Source organism: Thermobia domestica, chromosome 18 (genome assembly GCF_964235325.1).
Source record: "Thermobia domestica chromosome 18, izTheDome1.hap1.1, whole genome shotgun sequence".
NCBI lineage: Eukaryota > Metazoa > Arthropoda > Insecta > Zygentoma > Lepismatidae > Thermobia > Thermobia domestica.
Genome location: NC_137471.1, coordinates 123,457,942 through 123,478,106, shown reverse-complemented (window position 1 = coordinate 123,478,106; position 20,165 = coordinate 123,457,942). Strand labels below are relative to the sequence as shown.

General features: G+C 36.5%; 1 protein-coding gene across 1 annotated transcript in view; it reads left to right on the top strand.

Moving 5' to 3' along the window:
* Positions 1 to 20,165, top strand: part of LOC145674972 (uncharacterized) — a 109,359-nt gene that overhangs the window by 34,292 nt on the left and 54,902 nt on the right. The window contains exons 4-5 of the mRNA XM_081745290.1: positions 8,485 to 8,695; positions 11,443 to 11,586. Of these exons, the coding sequence (XP_081601416.1) occupies positions 8,485 to 8,695; positions 11,443 to 11,586 (355 nt within the window). The remainder of the gene's footprint in view (positions 1 to 8,484; positions 8,696 to 11,442; positions 11,587 to 20,165) is intronic.

The window sequence follows — 20,165 nt, the reverse complement described above, 5'->3', positions numbered from 1 at the left end:
CCCATGTTTCGATGTCTTCTGAAGAAGTAAACCGCTGTCCAATCAAATCGTTGTTCATGCAATCGAACAAGTAGTAGTCCGAAGGAGCAACGTCTGGTGAATACGGCGGGTGGGGTAAAACTTCCCATCCGACATTTTCTAAATAGGTTTTGACCGGTTTTGCGACATGTGGGCGAGCGTTATCATGATGAACAATAAGTTTATCATGTCTGTTCTCCCATTATGGTCGTGTTCTGGCCAGAGCTTGCTTCAAACGCATTAATTGTCGTCGATAACGTTCTCCATTCATAGTTTCACCCGGTTGCAGCAGCTCATAGTACACCACACCTTTCATATCCCACCATATGCACAGCATAACCTTTGCACAGTGAATATCTTGTTTTGGTTGTGATGGACCTGGTTCACCTGGTTTCACCCAGGCCTATTTTCGTTTAGGGTTCTCGTAATGGATCCACTTCTCATCACTCGTAATAATTCGATGCAGAAACCCCTTTCTCCTCTGTCGTTGAAGCAGCAATTCGCAAATGGTTTTTCGTCTTTCAACGTCTCTGTCTTTCAATTCATGTGGAACCCAATGTGACATCTTTTGAATCATTCCCATGGCTTTCAAGCGTTTGGAGACTGTTGTTTGATCAACGCCTAATGCTGCTGCAAGTTGTTCCTGCGTTTGACACGAATCCTGCTCGAGCAATGCTGTCAATTCTTCGTCTTGAAATTTTTTTGGCTGTCCAGCTCGCTCTTGGTCTGCCAAGCCGAAATCACTACTTCTAAACCGTGCAAACCACTTCTGACACGTTCGCTCAGCTAGAGCATGGTCACCATACACTTCCACCAAAATACGATGACTTTCAGTCGCACTTTTCTGCATGTTAAAGTAATGCAGCAGGACACCCCGCAAAAACACTTTATCAGGCACAAATTGCGCCATGTTCACTTAACTACAAACTGGTGTTGTTGACGCTTTAATCCACTGCCCTATACTGCGAACGATACGCGATGACAGGGGTTTGCAACACATGTGTGGATACACGGAACTGTGGGACGCTCCGTTCGTTGCGCCATCTCTTGTCCACCCGCACGAATTAATTCCTAGACCAAATAAATAAATAATAACCGTAAAGAACAAGGTACCCACCCAATCGTGAAAACGGTAAAACTGGGAATAAGCCGTGAATTTTATATACCACGAAAAAAACGTAGAATAATCCGTGAATTTCTTTATCAAACCGTGAAAATCTAGAAAATTTTCAAATTAATAGTGAAAACTTATCAAAAGAAAATAGAAGTTCCCTTTTTTCGTGTTTTTTCCCGTTTCTTATATATATATATATATATCATGTGTTGCAAGATAAGTGTTACAAATCTTGGGAGGTGACTTCTGACACTGAAACAAGAAAAAAAGTTCTAACTATCGGCTATCGTATATAGTTTCGGATCTACAAGGTGCCGAAAGCGTGGGAAAATGACTTTCGGACGCCAATACTTCGGAAACTATCCAACGTAAAGAGGGCGTGTAAATAACTGAAGAAGTCATACCTGCTGTATTGAATTGTGCATGTTCCACAATCCTACCATGCACGCGCAAGGGATTCCCCAAAGGAACGTAGGGAGTCCCGGATAATCTGCCAAATGAAAATTGGTCTAAATGGGTATGAATTGACCAGCCATTGCCAATTCATCAATAATATTCCCTCAAACCGATGCAATATGATATGCACGGTTGCATACCAATAAGGATGCAACAACTGAGACCAAGTTGAAATTGTGCAAGGGAACTCAAAAAAAATTGGGAAAACTAAAGGAATGTCACTAGTGGGATCGCATGATCGATATTGAAATGTGGCCAATGTGTGTGTTGATATCGACATGCAGCTAATGTGCAAATGACATGTCCTACTACTGCTGGGAACATGAAATGGCTTTCATGTTCTTGATGCTATTCCTTATATTTCCGACGCTTTGAACTCACGTTTACTGAGTATGAGTGCATTTCTGGGCATTTTTCGTTACGTTTTTCCACACATGTGAATCACCCTGCTTCATGTGTTGTGCTCTATCGACACTTCAGATGTCTTTCTAGAGCATTTGAGTACAAATTCGATACACTTAATACTCAGAACGTCACTGTTGGCCAGCATCCGTACCTGGCGATTATGCAACCCCACACAACGGGCATGAAGGTGTTCGCCATTTTGTATTTGTTCCAGATATCGTCTTAATACAAACGAATTATTGTTACCTGATAGAAACCCTATCAATTCATACCCATTTAGACCAATTTTCATTTGGCAGATTATCCGGAACTCCCTACGTTCCTTTGGGGAATCCCTTGCGCGTGCGTGGTAGGATTGTGAAACATGCATAATTCAATATAGCAGGTATGACTTCTTCAGTTAATTTTTTACCCGCCCTCTTTACGTGGGATAGTTTCCGAAATATTGGCGTCCGAAAGTAATTTTCCCACGCTTTCGGCACCTTGTAGATCCGAAACTATGTCTGATAGCCGAAAGTTCAAGAGAACTTTTTTCTTGTCTCAGTGTCAGGAGTCACCTCCCAAGAGTTGTAACATTTATTTTGCAACACCCGATATATCTATATCTATCTGTATATTTATATATCTCTATCTATCTATCTCTCTCTCTCTCTCTCTCTCTCTCTCTCTCTCTATATATATATATATATATATATATATATATATAGTTGACATTGTAAAGTTGAACGAGAGCAACTTGAATAATTCAACAGCAACGTTCTGGAGGTCGCACAGTGGTCGGAAACTGGGAAAAAGCGGTCAAAAATCAATGTTGTCAACTTCGCCACCTATGAAATCGGTATTGATATTTGATTATAAGTCTCTCTCCTGCTTCCAAACCCGGAGTTTCAGAACATAGGAATATTTTCGCCGTCCATAAAATACATGTAAACATGAACAAATAAGAATGCCGAAAAATCAGTAAAAAATTAACCAAACAGTATGATATATTTTAACCATTTATATCGTTTCTAAGTTCGAAGAAAACGGTTGGATAGTACATTGGACTCAAATACTGTGTGCTTAGTGAAGAGTTTTATTTGTTATCCATTGTCATATCATTTATATGATAGCTTTGTTGGTGTTACCGAAAAGTTACATATACGCTGATGTTAGTAGCTCTGCAGTCTAAGCTTATCCTTGCTTATCTGCAAAATAAGGTTTATTGAGTTGACCATGAGTAGTACAAAGGTTAAGCATTGGAAGTAACTGCAGCCAAGTGCAGGTGAAGGACTCAGCCCCATCTAACTGTAAATGCATGGTGAGTAGTGTTGTGATCGCAATCGAGATCCGCTATCTGAAACTTGCAAAGGGAAAGGCATATTGTCTTGTACTTAATTTGGATTGTCCTTCGTATATGAATCAAAGTTTGCATAGTAGTGCCTAATACATAGTGAAAGCCTAATACATAGTGCAGTGACAAACTATCAGTCATGTGGAGCTGCTGTATATTACACGTCAGTGCAGTAGTATATATAAGAAGATTCTATACTGAATCTTTTAATCTTACCGAAACAACGTAATCCCAAATTAAATTACATTCTAGTAAGTATTAGTGTTTCTTCGAAGATGGTGCGAGTGCAAAACCACGAACTTTAATTTTGTATCCTAAGGCTAAACACACATTTGTTTTACACCGTCTTTTCATTAGCTGCACATACAATTAGAGGTAGAGCACATTGAACCTGTAACCGCTTCGTGGATGCATATTAACACCTGTCATAACTTCGTACTGGCTAGCGATGTCCAGTTCACATAAGGCCTCAACATGTTATGTTTTCAATTTATAAACTGTATGTATGATTCAGGATGGTGGATTTCAAGATGGCTGCTTTCGTTGTTCTGTGTCCTCACCGTTATTACTCCCCTACATTGTTCCTTTGATTATATTTTGCAGTATTTGACATTTATGCGAGGGGTTTCGACACTTTTGGACCACCCTGTATATATAACTGCACGTATTGTAGCAGGGGTTCTTCGAATCACTTTCACAGTATCGATTTACGAAGGACAATTACGTATAGAACGATAGAGAGACGTCCGTCAACTTTCATTGTTTCGGAATAAACTATTTTTTGTCCGCTTTTTCCAAGTTTCCGACCACTGTGCGTCACCTTGGAGTCTCGTTTACACTTCGATCCCGCGCTGGGCGTTATTTTTATTGTTGTTGTGGGGCCAGTAAAGGGTATGTGTACATTTTTCCGACCGTGAAATTCAAAAATTTTGGACCATAAGAACCGTGAGAAATCTGTGAACTCCATTATTTAGTTTGAGTGGGTACCCTGAATAAAAATAAAGTGTAAGAACAATGCTTTTATAAAGTGTACTAAAAGGAGAGAAATATTTTCATGTTTGTCTAGAGTGAGCATATTCTAAAATGCCCCTAACTAACTATTTAGAATGTAGGAGCTATCCTTTGCTTAATGATTTGCTGATACCATATAAGCACAATAAGAAATAAAATCACCGCGTGCCTAGGTTTAACCATTTAAGTTTGTTACATTATTTTCTAAAGATATTTTCAATATGTTAATACAGTATATATGAGGAGTAATCAGAATTTCGTAACGTAGATAGTTAGAATTCCATAATATCCATAGTTTTGATCAGTTCAAAAATACATAGTTTAAAATGCAATATACATACAGGATGATTCAGGAGGAATGTCACATAATTTGTGAAGTGATTATACGTGTGAAAATAAACCGAAAAAGTTCTATGAACATGTGTCCGATTTTCGATCGTTACGGAAATCTGTCCACCACAGCATTTCGGTAAGTAATATTCACACTTGTCTTCTTAATCATTCATAGATGTGTGTAGTCTTCAACCCGCGCCAGGTCAGTAAGGATCGAAAATCGGACACGTGTTCATAAGACTTTTTCGGTTTATTTTCACATGTAGAATCACCCCACAAATTGTGACATTCCTCCTGAATCACCCTGTATGTATATTGCATTTTAAACTATGTACTTTTGAATTAACCAAATTTATGTACATTATGGAATTCTAACTACCTACGTTACAAAATTCTGATTATTCTGTATACTTTTATCCGTGGCTTCTAGTGCTAAAAAAGATACATGAACATTGGTGAAAATCGAATTAATATAATCAAATGTGGCAAAATATTAAGTTGTATGTTCGTAACTGTTAGTAGTATGTGTCATTTTTAGAAGACGACACGTTTAGCGGAGTATTTTATTTTACACACACGATATATAGACATAACTATAAGCAAACTGTTTCAGCAGAACTATCAGTTATTATTGGCAGCGAATGACATAATTTGTAGTAGCATAAAACTTCGTTATGGGACCGCGGTGACTCAGTGCTAGAGCATTCACTTCTGGTGCGATCCCAGCTCGTGCCAAATGGGCTTTATGGTGGACAAACACCGTGTGCGTGGGTTTTCTCAAGGTTGTTCCATTTCCTCCCACTTCCTTCATTTCTCATCATCACAGTCTCCTTTAGCCCACACGGCATCTATGGGGCGTAAAACTTAAAGGTTTAATTTCATTTCAAAACTTCGTTTATATCGTTTTTCTCGGAAACTACTAAGTAGAAGTTACTCGTAAGCAAGTCATTTTGTTAAGGTAGATATGATCTATCTACAAATATATATGTATTATCTTTCGACAATATTTTGGTTAAAAAAACAAAATAGTTTAAAAGTTTATCATAATTTTGGGCTATATTTCATTAACCACACTATGTACACTGATGTCCAAAATTATTGTCGCATGTCTATAAATATATTGTTGTACGAATAAAATTTGATAACGAATTCGCCCGGTATTTCTTATAATGTTAGTATGTGTATAATCGGCAAAGACGTGTATGTGGCAAATTTCATGTCAGAAGAGCAGTAAAAAAGAATAATAAAACGAAAATAAAACTTTCTTTTCCATCTAGCAACATTTTGTTTTACTCGTTCTGGTTTCCGTATTTATAATTCTTTTCCTATGAAATTTATCACAAATATACATTTCCCGATTATACACATAGTATCAGTATTAAAAGTACCCTGCAAAATCACTATCAAATTATATTCTTACAAGACAGTTATAGATATGCGACAATCATTTTGCACATGAGTGTACTTCATCTTGCTACTTTTGCAATGAAGAGCTTCCTGACTATATACTTCAGTATCAGTCTCTCCTTAACAAGGTCAACTTTTATGTTTACAAAGGAATTTGTTTTTCTCAATTTTTTCGACAACTGCTCATGAGCTTTTACACTGCTCTTATCATTTGCTCTACTCAGTGACATCTATCGATTGCTATGCATTTGATTTTTGGACTTTTTTTAAAAAAAGGCTAAGAATGTTGTAGAATAATCTGCCACTGTCTCATTTCTCGTATAACCAGAAAGAAATCATTCATTCTTTTCTTCTGACCATCATTGAGCCTAATCCCTGACGCTAACTTAATGTAAGGGAGGGTAAAAGCTACATCATGACTGGCTCAAAGAAATTATTTATTTTCTACATCGATCATCATTCAGATCCCGATCTGTTCATAAGATAGAATAGCAAAAATAAAGTCGACTCTGACCCTTAACAAAGATGTTACGGAAGTGCCAGTAAGTCCTAGTATCCGTCTACAGGCGCTGAGAGTTTCTTTTATATGGTTGGATTCGCTTTCTCTTTTTCAATTTTGCCGATTTTTATTTGGTGTGTGTGTACAAAAACTTCCCAGGGTCTGGAAAATTCTGGAAAATTCCATCGATTCTACCGAGTTAAAGCTATTTAGAAAACTTTAGTTAAACATACACAGATACATACATGAACATATTAACCACTCATCTTGACTAACTTGAAGTACTTAATCTAAGAATATAAATTATAGCAATAAACTAATATACATCTTTCCAATTTTTATATATATCAAGACACCAGTTCATGAATATGTATATATTTTACTTAAAATCTGTAAGAACGAAATACGGTACAGGCTAAAGGAGAGAATTGAACTATTATTTAATGTTTCTTTTGAAGCATTGGACGTAAAGACATATAACTTAGATGCTTGTTCACACGGTATACGAATATATCATTTTGTATTATATATACTCAGATAGATGGTTATGAAAATAATTTGAACGTAGTTTGCAACACGTATAAGTTTTATGAAGTAGTAATACTGTGGAGCGTGTTACCGTTGATGCGATGTGTTTGATGATCGTGTGTAGTACATCAGGTGGGGCAGAACGGAGGTGTGTATTGAAGTAGGCAGACAGTGGTGATGCGAAACGGAGTGAGTTTCAGAGACATAAAGTTGCAGGTGCGCGTTAACAGTCGCAGGTGTTTTTGAGGTGGCCATTGTATGTGGTGTGTCCCGTGGAGTAGTATCCAAGAAAATAATGGCAGAACGTATGGCGAAACATCAGCGAAGAGTAAGAGGGTTTGTTTGTTTATTGAAGTTTAGCATCTCTTCAGCACCAAGGGTATACGACACGTGGACGTAAGTGAAATCAAGGGTCTGTCATGAGGAATCGAACCCGGGATAAATAGACAAGCGAAGAGGACTGTCAGTGACAAAAATCCCTAAACATCCATGGAGGAGAATTTTCCATTAAGGACCGTACACCGAATGCAACAGAAGTGATTGCGAAACTAAATCAGCACCTGGAGCATCCCATTGGATAATCACAGTCTGACGCAAGTTGCATACGTTACCATCCGTGGTCGGGTACCAGTTTCCAAACCGCCGAATACAGCCAACAACCCTTTAGCACGGAGATCATGTAAAGTTCACCTTCGATGATTGGAAACACGTAATAAGATCTGATGAGTCCTCTTGTACTTTTTTTTTTCAACAGCAGGCTGCGTTTATATATGGCAGAGGTCTCCAGAAGCTTATGCTCCGACAGAGTTGAATATGATAATTATTATTAATAACTAGAAAGAAAAAAAAAAGAATAATTATTATGCAAAATCTTTGAAAGTAAGAAATGAAAGAAATGTATAAGGAGTTCTTCATGTCGATTCTCAGGCCAGCTGACGTGCTCGTTGTTCGCATGGGAGGAAAAACATTGATGCACAAGAATTCAGAGACCTGAAAGTAATGCAACCTGGACCACAGAAAAACGATTGGGTTGCCTACCTCACAGGTACTATGGTTTTCACTACTGTATAATTTTTGAACGATTGAAATTTTTATATGGTTATAAGGGTTTTATGATACTTATATGGTATCACATCAGAGCTTACGTCGTATTTCTGTCGGTATTAAAATTTTTATGTACCACGTTTGCGGGAACGTTAAAAAAGGGATAATCTTGATACAAAAATTCCTGATAATTGCGTTGTCACTTCATAAAATTGTTAGAATATTTACTAATACGTCTGTCTTATTGTTTCCATCTGTTGTGCATTTGCACTATAGCATTGTTCTATATGTAGAAAATAAAATAATCCCTTCCTTCCTTTCTTTCTTTCTTTCTAGGGAATTCATCAAAACGCTTGCAATGTTCAATAAGCCTCTCGTGGCGGCTGTTCATGGAAATGCCTTTGGCTTAGGAGTGACAATGTTGCCCTTCTTCGACATAGTCTATGCAAGTGACAAAGCAACGTTTTATGCACCGTATGCAAAATTAGGACAAGTACCTGAGGGGGCCGCAACCCTGACGCTTCCACATATGCTCGGAAATGCAGCAGTAAGTAGGCACAATTTATTTATTTATTTATGCACGTACATTGTCATCTATCCAAATCAGTAACGTCTAAAGAATGTTTTATTATATACAGTTCATTGCGATTATCTTATAAGAAAGGAACTGAAAATAATTGTATAGCTTAAAGATAATGTTGGATGCTTATTTAAATATCTTTTTTTTTTTTTTCTCCTCAGCCATAGGTTGGTGGGAAACATGGAAATTTTAAAACTTTTCCTCCCCATTGGAGATACTTTGATAAAGTCTCTTCTTCGTAACTGCATCTAGATGTTCTATCCTTGGTCTTCCTCTTCCTAGTTTTCCTTCTGCCTTTCCGCCTATCAACACGGTGATCCAATCAGAGTGGCGAATAAGGTGGCCAAGCGTGCAATTTCTTCTTTTTCCTATTATCTTCATGATATGTCGTCTTTCATTAGCTTATTTTAGTACGTCTTCATTCCTTTTTCTTTCGGTTAATGATATGCGCAGCATTCTGTACCAACACCGCATTTCAAATGCTTCCAGCTTTGATATTTCAGCTTTTCTCAATGTTCACGTCTCTGACCCATAAAACATCACTCTCTATACCACAGTTTTAATAAATCGTTTTCGAACATCCAACGACACATTTCTTGATGTTAGCAGTTCTCTTTTCCTATTGAATACTTGTTTAGCCTGCGCTATTCTTGAACTTACGTCCTTTTTACTTCTTCCGTCCGAGGATATTCGACTTCCTAAATAGGGGAACGTCCTAACGTCTTCGATTTTCTCTCCCTCTAGCCATACACTTGCCCCTTCCAGTCCTGCTCTTGTGCACTTTATCACTTTCGTTTTCTCATTTATCTTCCTTTTCTCTTTTTTTTTCTGTTGATCATTCAGGTTTGAAAGTGCTTCCTGCAAATCCTTTTCGTGCTCTGCTATCAGTACTATGTCATCAGCAAACATTATTGTGCTGAAAACCTGTCCACTTATTTTTACGCCTTTCTCGTTTTTATCAAAGAATTCTTTCATAGTCACTTCTCTATAGACGTTGAAGAGGAGAGGTGAAAGGCCTTGTCTTACACCTTTACTTATTCTTGCTTTCTTCTGATCTCTTTCTATAACAGCTGTCTGGTTCCTGTAAAATTGGTGTATTACTCTTCTATCTCTGTAATTCACCTTCAGATTTTTCAACCGCTCGGAACATTATATTTAAATATAATGAATAATATATTCTTAGTTGATGTATCTAGTTCAACAGACTATTTATTAGATAATTTCAGCGTGCGCAGACGTTTAATTTATATCAACCATAAATAAATTTAATTTAGTCCAGATTTTTACCAGTCATATTTCTATAGATTGAGATGCCATGGCACACAACATTTAAATGTTGTCGAAACAAGTTTGATGACATTGCTCCCAGTCTGGAGACGGAAGTGGTCAAAGCATTAATCTCTGACATTGAGATGAATTTCGTTCATTAACTGTTTGAAATATGAAAATGTTAAAGTGCCCAGTGGTTAAACGGTCAGCTGTGCAACCTGGTAGGGTACACACCAGTATGACAGTTTTATTATCGTTCACTACATTTGCACACTAATAAGACATAGCATTGGAATTATTTCAAACATTACTATGCTTACTATGGTTTTATATTCTTCTTCAAATATATATTCCGAACAAATTCATAGAACATTAAGAAATATGATTTTGAATTGTTTGTCCTAGCCAAAAATGTGTGTGTGTGTGTGTGTGTAAAAGAGGATGAGATCAGTCAAAACAGGATTTAAAATATTTTGTATATGAAACGTTTGAACTGATAACCTGTAGGAATGAGTCTGATGCATAATTTAAAACAATAAGATGTTCGCCAACAGTGTAAGACGGTTAATAAATATAAATAATAATAATCTGAAATTTTAAAATCTCATTTCTCAAAAGTACAGTTTTAGACTTAACATCTTTTATGTAGCAAACACAGATGTATCTATCGTCAAAATCAGGTTTGGTACCCAAGCATAATTTTTATTTTAAACGATGTGCCCTTTGAAAGATTCTGGTCTGTTGCAGGTAAACTTCTGTTGTATAAGTGCACAAGTAACATCAATTAATACTCAGAAAACGGTGACACTTATATTTATTACTTGCTTCCATAATACTACATTATTATGCAGTTACTTGTGTTTACACCTTGATAGCGGTAGTTACTTTTTAATTTCTATTTACCAAATTTCCATTAATTACAAGTATTTCAATTTGTTATCCATTATCATAACTGTTGTTCTCTTGTCTAAATGAGATTGCGATATATCTTTTATTTCAGGGTGTCTATCGGTCACGAAATCAGAAAACGGTCATGAAAGTCAAGAAAAAGTCACGAAATTTAGCTTTTGGGTCACGACTTTCTAAATTTGTACAAATATAAGTACAGACTGGAAAATTTTGTTGTATAAGACGTCAAAATTCACCACCAAAAATGTTGATGATCGGCTTTAAACGCTACCAAATCACAAGCAAAGCACGCTTCTATTGCATGCATGAAAATTCAGCTTAATTCGAATCCAAATTCGCTCTTGAGAATATTGCAAAATTTTGTGGTTTGGTAAAGAAAAGGTCACGAAAAGGTCATGAAATTTCATTTTGGAATTTTAGTAGAAACCCTGTATTTTCAATTAATTAGTTTTTTTTATGTCGCACTATACAGTTTTCACTGTACACTTCGAATTCATTAATTCTAACCTTACAATAACCGTTCTTGTAATTTCTAGACCAGTGAGCTTCTGTTTGGCTGCCGGAAGCTTACCGCAAGTGAAGCTCTTCAGGTTGGTTTAGTGACCAGAATACTATGGCCAGCACGCTTTCAAGAAGAATTGATACCAACAGTCAGGAATATGGCCACCCACTCATCTCAGGTAACGTATTTTATGTACTACCTTGATTTTTTTTTTTTTTTTTTTTTGCTAGATTAGTGTACATTTTGTTTCGTATAAATTGAGAGAAACAGCCCATTGATATAGCTTGTAACTGGTTGCTTGTTTGTTATTCAGTCTTTGGTAAAAGTATGACATCCAGTTTATTGTATTTTCCGTTTGATTTATTTGTATGGAGAGTTTAATACATACTGCAAAAGATACGTTATTATTTACTTGTACGTAATCAACAACCCCCCCCCCCAAAAAAAAAGAAGAAAAATCTACACTGTTAATTTTTCCTCTACAATATTTACTCAAAATATACATCATAGGCAGTCGACAATGTGCTTCAGGAGACTACTTTACTGTCTTATAGTAACAATAAATACACAATAAATCTTATTTCTTCGTTAATTATTATTTCCCTCTGACGAATAATTCCCTAATGCCAAATTATGCTGATATATTTAGTGTGTCTCCATAAGTATTTGTACGTAAGGAAGCTTTAGTTTGAACCGAATAACATCATTGTGTGTTAAAATATTTGATACGTGTTACTTACGGTGTTGACAGTACGTACGTATACATGTTAACATGTTTATTTTAAAAAATGTGTCCGCTTTTTTCTTTCACATCAGTAGTTTTTCAAGACTACAGTTTTTATTAATATCAGGGCTCATAGTGAGTCACTTTTTTTAACTGAAAGTTACTTTTTTTCAAGTTGGTCATTAAAAGTTACCTTTTTCCAAATTTGTCGCTAAAAGTTACTTTTTTTGAGAGGTAAAGTGACTTTTTCGTATGATCTATGTTTTGCATTGGCAGTTTCTAAGCAAAATAGTATAAAAATAAATGGAAAAAGGCAGAAACTTATCACTCATTACTCTTCTGAAAACTTCAGTACTTGCTGCCACACTTGGAACAGTCAGCTTTGTTCTCACTTCAGCTTTTATTCTTTCTAAAGCACAGTGGATGATGGTTGCTGGATGCTTAAGCTCTCAAGGTGGGGTTGAGAACCTTTCTGTGTCTATTCTTTCTTTTGTCATAATAGTCTTTTAGTTTTCTCTCGTAATAGTTAACGCTCCGCTCAACGTTGTGTGTGTGTGTGTTTGTGTGGTTCATCATGTTCGTCTTGTGTTATGCTTCTTGTATGTTCTTAAGAGTAGGTGATGAATTTGAATATTTCATGGCTTTGAGAACTTCCAATGCTAAGTTAAATATAATGTCTTGAGATGAAGAAATTCGGAAATAGGCCAGAACTGGTTCCACTTACTCAGAAGCTTCCTACATCTGCTAAGTCTGCTTACCGTAACTACAAAGCATACTTAGAAAACCTAAGAAAGGAAACTGAAAAAGAAGTAAAAAAAGAAAAGATGAAACAAAACAGCAAACAAAGAGAAAGGTGATGGAGAAATTGACAAAGGAAAAAAAGGGGCATGATGAGATTTTGGTCACTTTTTCGTTTGCTTTTGGTCACTTTTCAACTATTTACAAGAGGCCAGACCACTATGAGCCCTGTAATATCTAAAAGTGGATCATAGTGATTTTCTTCCAACATGTAACGAGGATATCTTGGCGTGAATCTTAGTGTATCTGTTGTCCTCGAAGAGAGACAGCTATTGTTTTCAGCTGTATTATTACGTTATACAAATCTAGAAGCGAATAATCAAGCATACTCATAAATATAAATAACTCAGAATGCGCATCCTAAAGAGGTTGCTTTTCAGTTTCCTAGCCTTACAGGTTTGAAAAAAATGTTATCTCATAAAGGAGGGTTTTTTTTTTCTCCTTCTTTCTTCGTCTTCCCTTGTCCCCAGGTGTGACAAAAAATTTCTCTGATTTATGCATGTAACTTACTCTTATTCAAATTAACTTTACTTTATGGTTCAAAAAGTCGAAGAAGCACATAATGAAACTGGAAGCTTGATCTCTGCCTAACAAGCCCAATCCAGTATTGTCAACCCTTTTCGTTAAGATGCTGATAAGTAACATATTTTTGATCTGTGAAAGGTTACGTTCGCACCTGAACCTTGATATTCGCCTTCTCTGTATTTTCCTGTTTGAGCGACGTGTCTTGGCAGTCGTAAAAATGCTATTTTTTTTATCCATATGATTCTCCGTTACATGTACAGTCTTCTTCAAAAAGAACTGGCCACTCACCTCTCTTGTGAAGAGCTCTCTATTCTTATCCACAATTAGAATTAAATCACACAAGTGTGGATTTTCTTCGGCCAGTTTAGTTGTTTATTTAGTACGTAGTTTATTAGAATTTCCTACGTACAGTTGCCAAAATATGGTCAAGTTTTTTTTGAATAAGACTGTATGTATAAACTTTTTTTTTTATAAATTTCTTCGTCCATTTTCCAAAGCTCATCCCTTTTCAGTACCGAGGCTATCTTCCTGAAATCTTTGTTTTCAAATTTCTTGCTGAAAGTCATCTTTATTAAGAGAATAAGGAAATTGAAAATTTAACATTTCCGTGACTCACAAGATTGAATAACGTGCCGTATTCTATAAGCATGGTCTTACAGCAGATTATTTTTAGTGCTAGATCCAACTTGTAGAACATTATCGTTGTATTCACAAAAATTCCGGCTGAAAATAAGACATTAAATTCTAGTGAAGTTAAGTCCGATTGTAAAGAAGTAAATTTTAGATCAGCAAAGTAAGAACCAAACGTCTGCTTCTTATCCTTTTTTTCTTTTTAAATTACTATAATGTCCCAGGATTATGCACCGAGATTTAAGAGAAACGATGACGATGAGGGAGGATGATTCTGGTGGTAAGAAGAAAGTTGGAGGAAACGAGAGAACCCCGAAGGAACCCACGCACATGGTGTTTGTTCACCACAAAGCTCACTTGGCGCGGGCAGGGATTTACCCAGAAACTCCATGTACTAGAGATAAGGAATGACTTTGAATAAGTTATAAACACTTCTAATGCAGTATAAATACACGATTTTGTGAATTATATTCATGCAGTAAATACTGGGAAATGGTTAATGTATCATTGAACATGTAATGAAACTTGGAGTAGTAAAGAGAATTTCAAACGTGTATAATTTTAGCCAAATTATGTATGACGAAGAAAGAGAAACTATTGTGATCTACTCAAGTATAAATAACTAAAACTGGAAAGTTCGCAATAAATAAGTCGCGTAAGGTTATATTAAATATTGTATTGACCAGTGGAACAGATGGGCCGTAATGGCTCAGTGATAGAGCGTTCACCTGTGGTGCATGGAGTCCTTGGTTCAATCTCAGCTCGCGTCAGTTGCACTTTGTGTGAAGAAACACCATGTACGTGGGCTTTCTTGAGGTTCTTCTGCGACTTCATTCATTCCACAATTTTATTCATTTCTCATAATCATAGTCTCCTTTAGCCTTCACTGCATACAGTGGGACGTAAAACTGAAAGATGTCATTTCAGTTCATTTTCGATTTCAATATTGATTCCTATATAATAATAGTTGTGAGAGATAACAAGAAGCAGTCTTTGGATATGGATTCAGCCCTTTGGGTCATTATACACTAGGTAACTTGATTTATAAAAGACTAAAGACAGCCCTTAAAAAAGCGTACAAAACTGTCTTAAGAGACGTGTAGAACTGGCTATAAAAAATACGTTACATAATTTAACAACTCAAGAGTGATAAGAAACAATTCAGAAATAAAACAAGCTAATTCCGTTAATTGAAAAGGTAGAAACGTGAAAATATAGTTTACAAAGAGTAGAGGGTAGGCAGAAGTAAGGAGATTTGCGTGAAAACCCTGACAGCTGCCACGAGTTTGCAGATTCTCTTTTTGAGGTTGATAACTTCCAACACGTTACTAGCTTGGAAGTACGTGATCATTGGGTAATTCTTATAGTACATTTTCTAAATATTCGACACTTGCCGTACGAAGTAAACCACTTCAGCATGGCGATGCGAAGACAATGCACAAACAGGAATCAAGTAGAACATAGAATGGAGAAGAGGAGGAGTCGTTACCTTTGTGTCTTGAGTATGTATACCTCATAGGGCTTCCTGGTCGTTATTTGTCAGTCAAGTGCTGATAAATGGGGGAATGAGAATAGAAAATTGTTGAGAGATGGGAAAAAGAAATTTCCAGTATTTTATTGCGGTTTGTTTTCGTGTTACGTACAGACTAATCTAGCAGATTTTTAGACTGGCCAATAAAAGGAAACAGGAAGACGAAGAAACTCCGCTGTTGTTTGTTTCGCATAACGAGTTGGCTGGCCATCGATTCGATATCGAGACCTCACCTAATATCTCTACAATACCAACAAAATTTAGTTATATAACCTAATTATTATTATTCTCGTCTTTCGTGGGAAACTCAGGTTCGATTGTCTGTACATGTGATGCTGCAGTCCACTGAGAAGAAACTGTATTCAATGCAAGCAATGAAGAAAATTGCTAAACTTCTCTTGAGAAAATCGCTGTTTTATATTTCTTTTCTTAAATAAATTATTCTTATTTGGATTTAAAAATTTAAACTTAGGAATTTCCAGAAGTTGGAATATCCAAAGGTAATTAAAAGCCGAAAAAGATTTTGATCCTTTTAACTGGGTGACAGGTAGTCTATCCGACAGTCATCCCCAAATTCCTTTGTCGGTATGCAAATCCATCGAAATGTGAAATTTATCACCATCATGAGCTCATTCGTGGCTAAGTGGTTAGCGTACGCGCCTTTGGCGTGGGAGACCCGGGTTCAATTGCCGGGAAGAGCTCATGTGGTTCGTATTCTACGTTAATCAGTAGGTCCACGTCTCCTATAGCTTCGTTGCTGAACGGGGCGTTAAACTCAAAATCAACTCAACTCATTATTATCATCATCCCTTCACAATACGACGTTTTCTTTGGTGTATAGTAGTTTGAAATTGGCTTTAAGAAAACTAGGCTGATCTTAAAAAGCGGGTGAGACCTTCGTTAGTAAGTTTTGAAATACATTTGATTCATATCTGTCCCCCAATCTGGAAGGATGTCGATATATTAAGAAGATAACTAGAAGACGTTGAATGTAAGGGTTATTTACTAACTCAGATGGCAGATATCTTTGTTAACGTTTCGGTGAAGAGTTATTGCCTCCTTCAGCACAGATCCTTCCAGAAAATTACCTTTCCTAAAAGTAATTCTCCGTGTAACTCCTACATCCTAAGAACGGATCTACGTACTTCCTGTAAATCTTACGATTAATAACACAGCCATACACAAACAAATAAAAGTTCTGTGCAGTGGACCTCAGGGTATGGATTCGATGTATTTTCTTATACAGAATCCAAATTTCGAAACCCGAAGAGGATCGATTTAGGATTTAGATTTCTGGGCTTTCGGCATCTATGTCCATTTAGCCCGTCAAGTTTTGAGGGATGACGTCCCTCGGCAACCACACTATCCGGCGAAAGGAAAGGAAGGAAGCGGCCTGGGACCCATAAGTTAGATACCATCCCGGCATTTGCCTGGTGTGAATGAGGAAAACCTCATTCAGGATGGCTGGCCTGAAAAAGGGTTTTACACTTTTTCGATCGAGTGCCCCCACTGGGAATCGAATCCGGGACCGCTCGCACCGAAGGCGAGAGCGTTACCGACTACGGTCTCAATTTTATGGGCGAAAATTTTTAGCGATTTTGGATAGGGAGAATACATATAAGGGAGCGTAAACGTTTTTCGCCGATAAAGCAAAATTGACACGGTCAGTCGTTTTGGGAGTCGAAATTTAGAATCTGTGTAACAAAATACATCGAATCAATAAGCTGGTGTACCTTGCACAGATTATTTTTTTTTCTGTGTGTGTGGCTGTGTAATTATTGAAACATTGATTTCTAGTCTCACTTATATCACCTATATTCCATTTTCGTTTCAGTCATAATTGGACGTGAGTTAAGAAAACTGACATATTTTAAAACTGTGCATTGAAAACTTGGGTATCTTCAGACAGACAAATTTTAAATCTGTGCCGTTAACAAATAAACGTTTTCATCCGTAGAAAACGATTACTTTAATCCTATTCCTTTATTAAATGAAGGAAACTTTGTGCTGTACGAACGTTCAAATTAATACGTCATTATTTACAGTTTTACAGTAAGTCTCTCAAGATTTCAAATTTGAGTTGGTCGCTGTTCAAAAAGCCTTGTTCCTCAATTGTTAGAAACATATCCTGCTGTATGAAAAGTCATTACTAGTTGTAAAATCACAGTTTTCTTGTTTAAACTGAGCATTGTACATGTTGGAGAGTTTCATGACAAAGAAATTACTTTATTATTATTATTATTATTATTATTATTATTATTGTTTCTTGATGTAGCAACGAAGTTACTGTTAGTTAATTATAACTGTGTGAAGGATAATCATAGCAAAAAAAAAAGACAAAAACGTCTTAGTTTATGCATCCTGTGGCATTTATTAGTAAATTAATAGAATGAACTTGTTTTACTTGTAGGAGTGAGAGATCCCTAAAGGCGTTAATTAAAAATAGTGCAAAATGGTAGAAGTTAATCTTGTATACGTTGTAAATGCGAATTTCGAAAGTAATTATGATCTATGTTGAAAGTTTATTTATTAAAATCACGCAGTGTTGTTAGTACGTCCGTCCGGTACTCCGCACGATAACTTCAACGGAAGCTAATATTTCAATCCCTCTTTTTCTGCAGTAGATAGCAAGAGATATCAGTTCGGCCGAATTCGCTAATGTAGTCAATCCGTTAGTAACTTAACGGGTAACATCAATTTTAACGGTGACTTATGTATATCGCATAGATGTAAACTAGTTTTTGAATTCTTTTTTGCAACAAACAGCTAGAGTGATTATATCGACCGAATTCGTTAGTAAAGTCAATCCGTTAAAACTTAACGGGTAACGGCGATTTTAACAGTGACTATCTATATCTCATAAACGAGTTTTTGAATTATTTTCCAATCGACAGGTAGAGTGATTATCTCGTCCGAGTTCGTTAATGGAGTGAATTCGTTAAAACTTAACGTGTAACATTACTTTTTAACGGTGACTATCTATATCGCATAAATGTAAACTAGTTTTTAATTATTTTCTGAACAAACAGCTAGAGCGATTATATCGACCGAATTCGTTAATGAAGTCAATCCGTTAGACGTATTAACGGATGCTGGCGACTTTAATAGTGGTTGTCTATAGCCCATATCTCATACATGTAAGCGATTTATTTATTTATTTATTTATTGAATAGATAACTAGAGTCATTAACTCGGCCGAGTTCGTTAATGGAATCAATCCGTTAAAATCTTAACTGATAACGGTGACTATCAGCTTCCTATATATATTTCGCCTGATTCTCTCTATTGTCTTCAACGGAGTGTATTACTGACTAGCTTCGTTCAATCTACTTCGCGGGGATTAGCGAAAGAAAGTAAAATACAGCTAAAAGTTATGAAAAAATAAAAAGGATAAAGAATGAAAATTAATGTAAAGTAGAAAACACAGTAAATAAGGTGAAATAAAAAGAATTGTAAATAGTAGGACAGTGAAATATTTGAACAGATTTGAGTATCCTGTGGTAGTGCAAGTTAGAAATTAAAATCGATGCATGTGCGCAGTCACCAGCCACTTACGAACAGTTGATTATGAAAGTGAAATGATAAAAGTACATCTGGTGCTAACTATATTCAACAGTCAATTTGAAACGGTTCACCCTTTTTCGTTGTAAAAAGGCGACATATAGCATCTATTTCAAAAAGTAAATGCCTATTGTGATTTACAATTTAGATAGTGGAATTTCGTATTACAGCAGAGTCCGTAGATGGTAACTTGTAATTGGAAACCTTTCGACCTGTCTTAGATTGTTTAAAATATGTCTTAACAACTGGTGCAGTTTACATAGATCCTGCGAAAAAACATGATACAACTAGCTGTAGAAGAAGACATGGCAGAGTGGTTTGAACAGTTATTCATCACAAGAGATGTTAAACGGTTCTACTACTACAAGTAGTAGTGAAGGTTCTGGGAGAAGCAATGTGCCATCTTACTGGGCATTAGGCCCAACTTTCGTAGTTTTCCTCGTACGATTGTGAAGTAAAGAACAGTTATATTGCCTTTCACTTACCATTACTGCTTGCTTCCCGGCGGGAGCTCATGTGGTTCGGATTCCACGTTAATCAGTAGGTCCACGTCTCTCATAGCCTCGCTGCTGAACGGGACGCTAAACTAAAAAATCAACTCAATCAATCATTACTGCTTGCTATGCATGACCGAAAATTAAATTTATAAAGACAAATGCTGAGCACAAGGAAATAAAGGGCGTGAGAGCGACAGCCTCCTGACATTCTGCATATAATGTTGGGGGGGAGGGGGGCAACCAAAAACTTTTGTTCACAGATTCACTGAACAACTCACGTGAAATCCGAAACTGCGCGTTTACAGTTTCAACGCACTCTGACGTCTTTTTCAATGTCTTCAACTGTGCTTCGAGACTGGTAAAACAAATATGTTGGCCCCTTTCTTCCATAGAAATCCTTTTCTTTGAAAATAAATGAGTAAGTTCCATCGTTATTTCCAGAAATTTTGTGCTAAAGATGGATTGGAGAAACATTTTACTTTCTTGAAGGT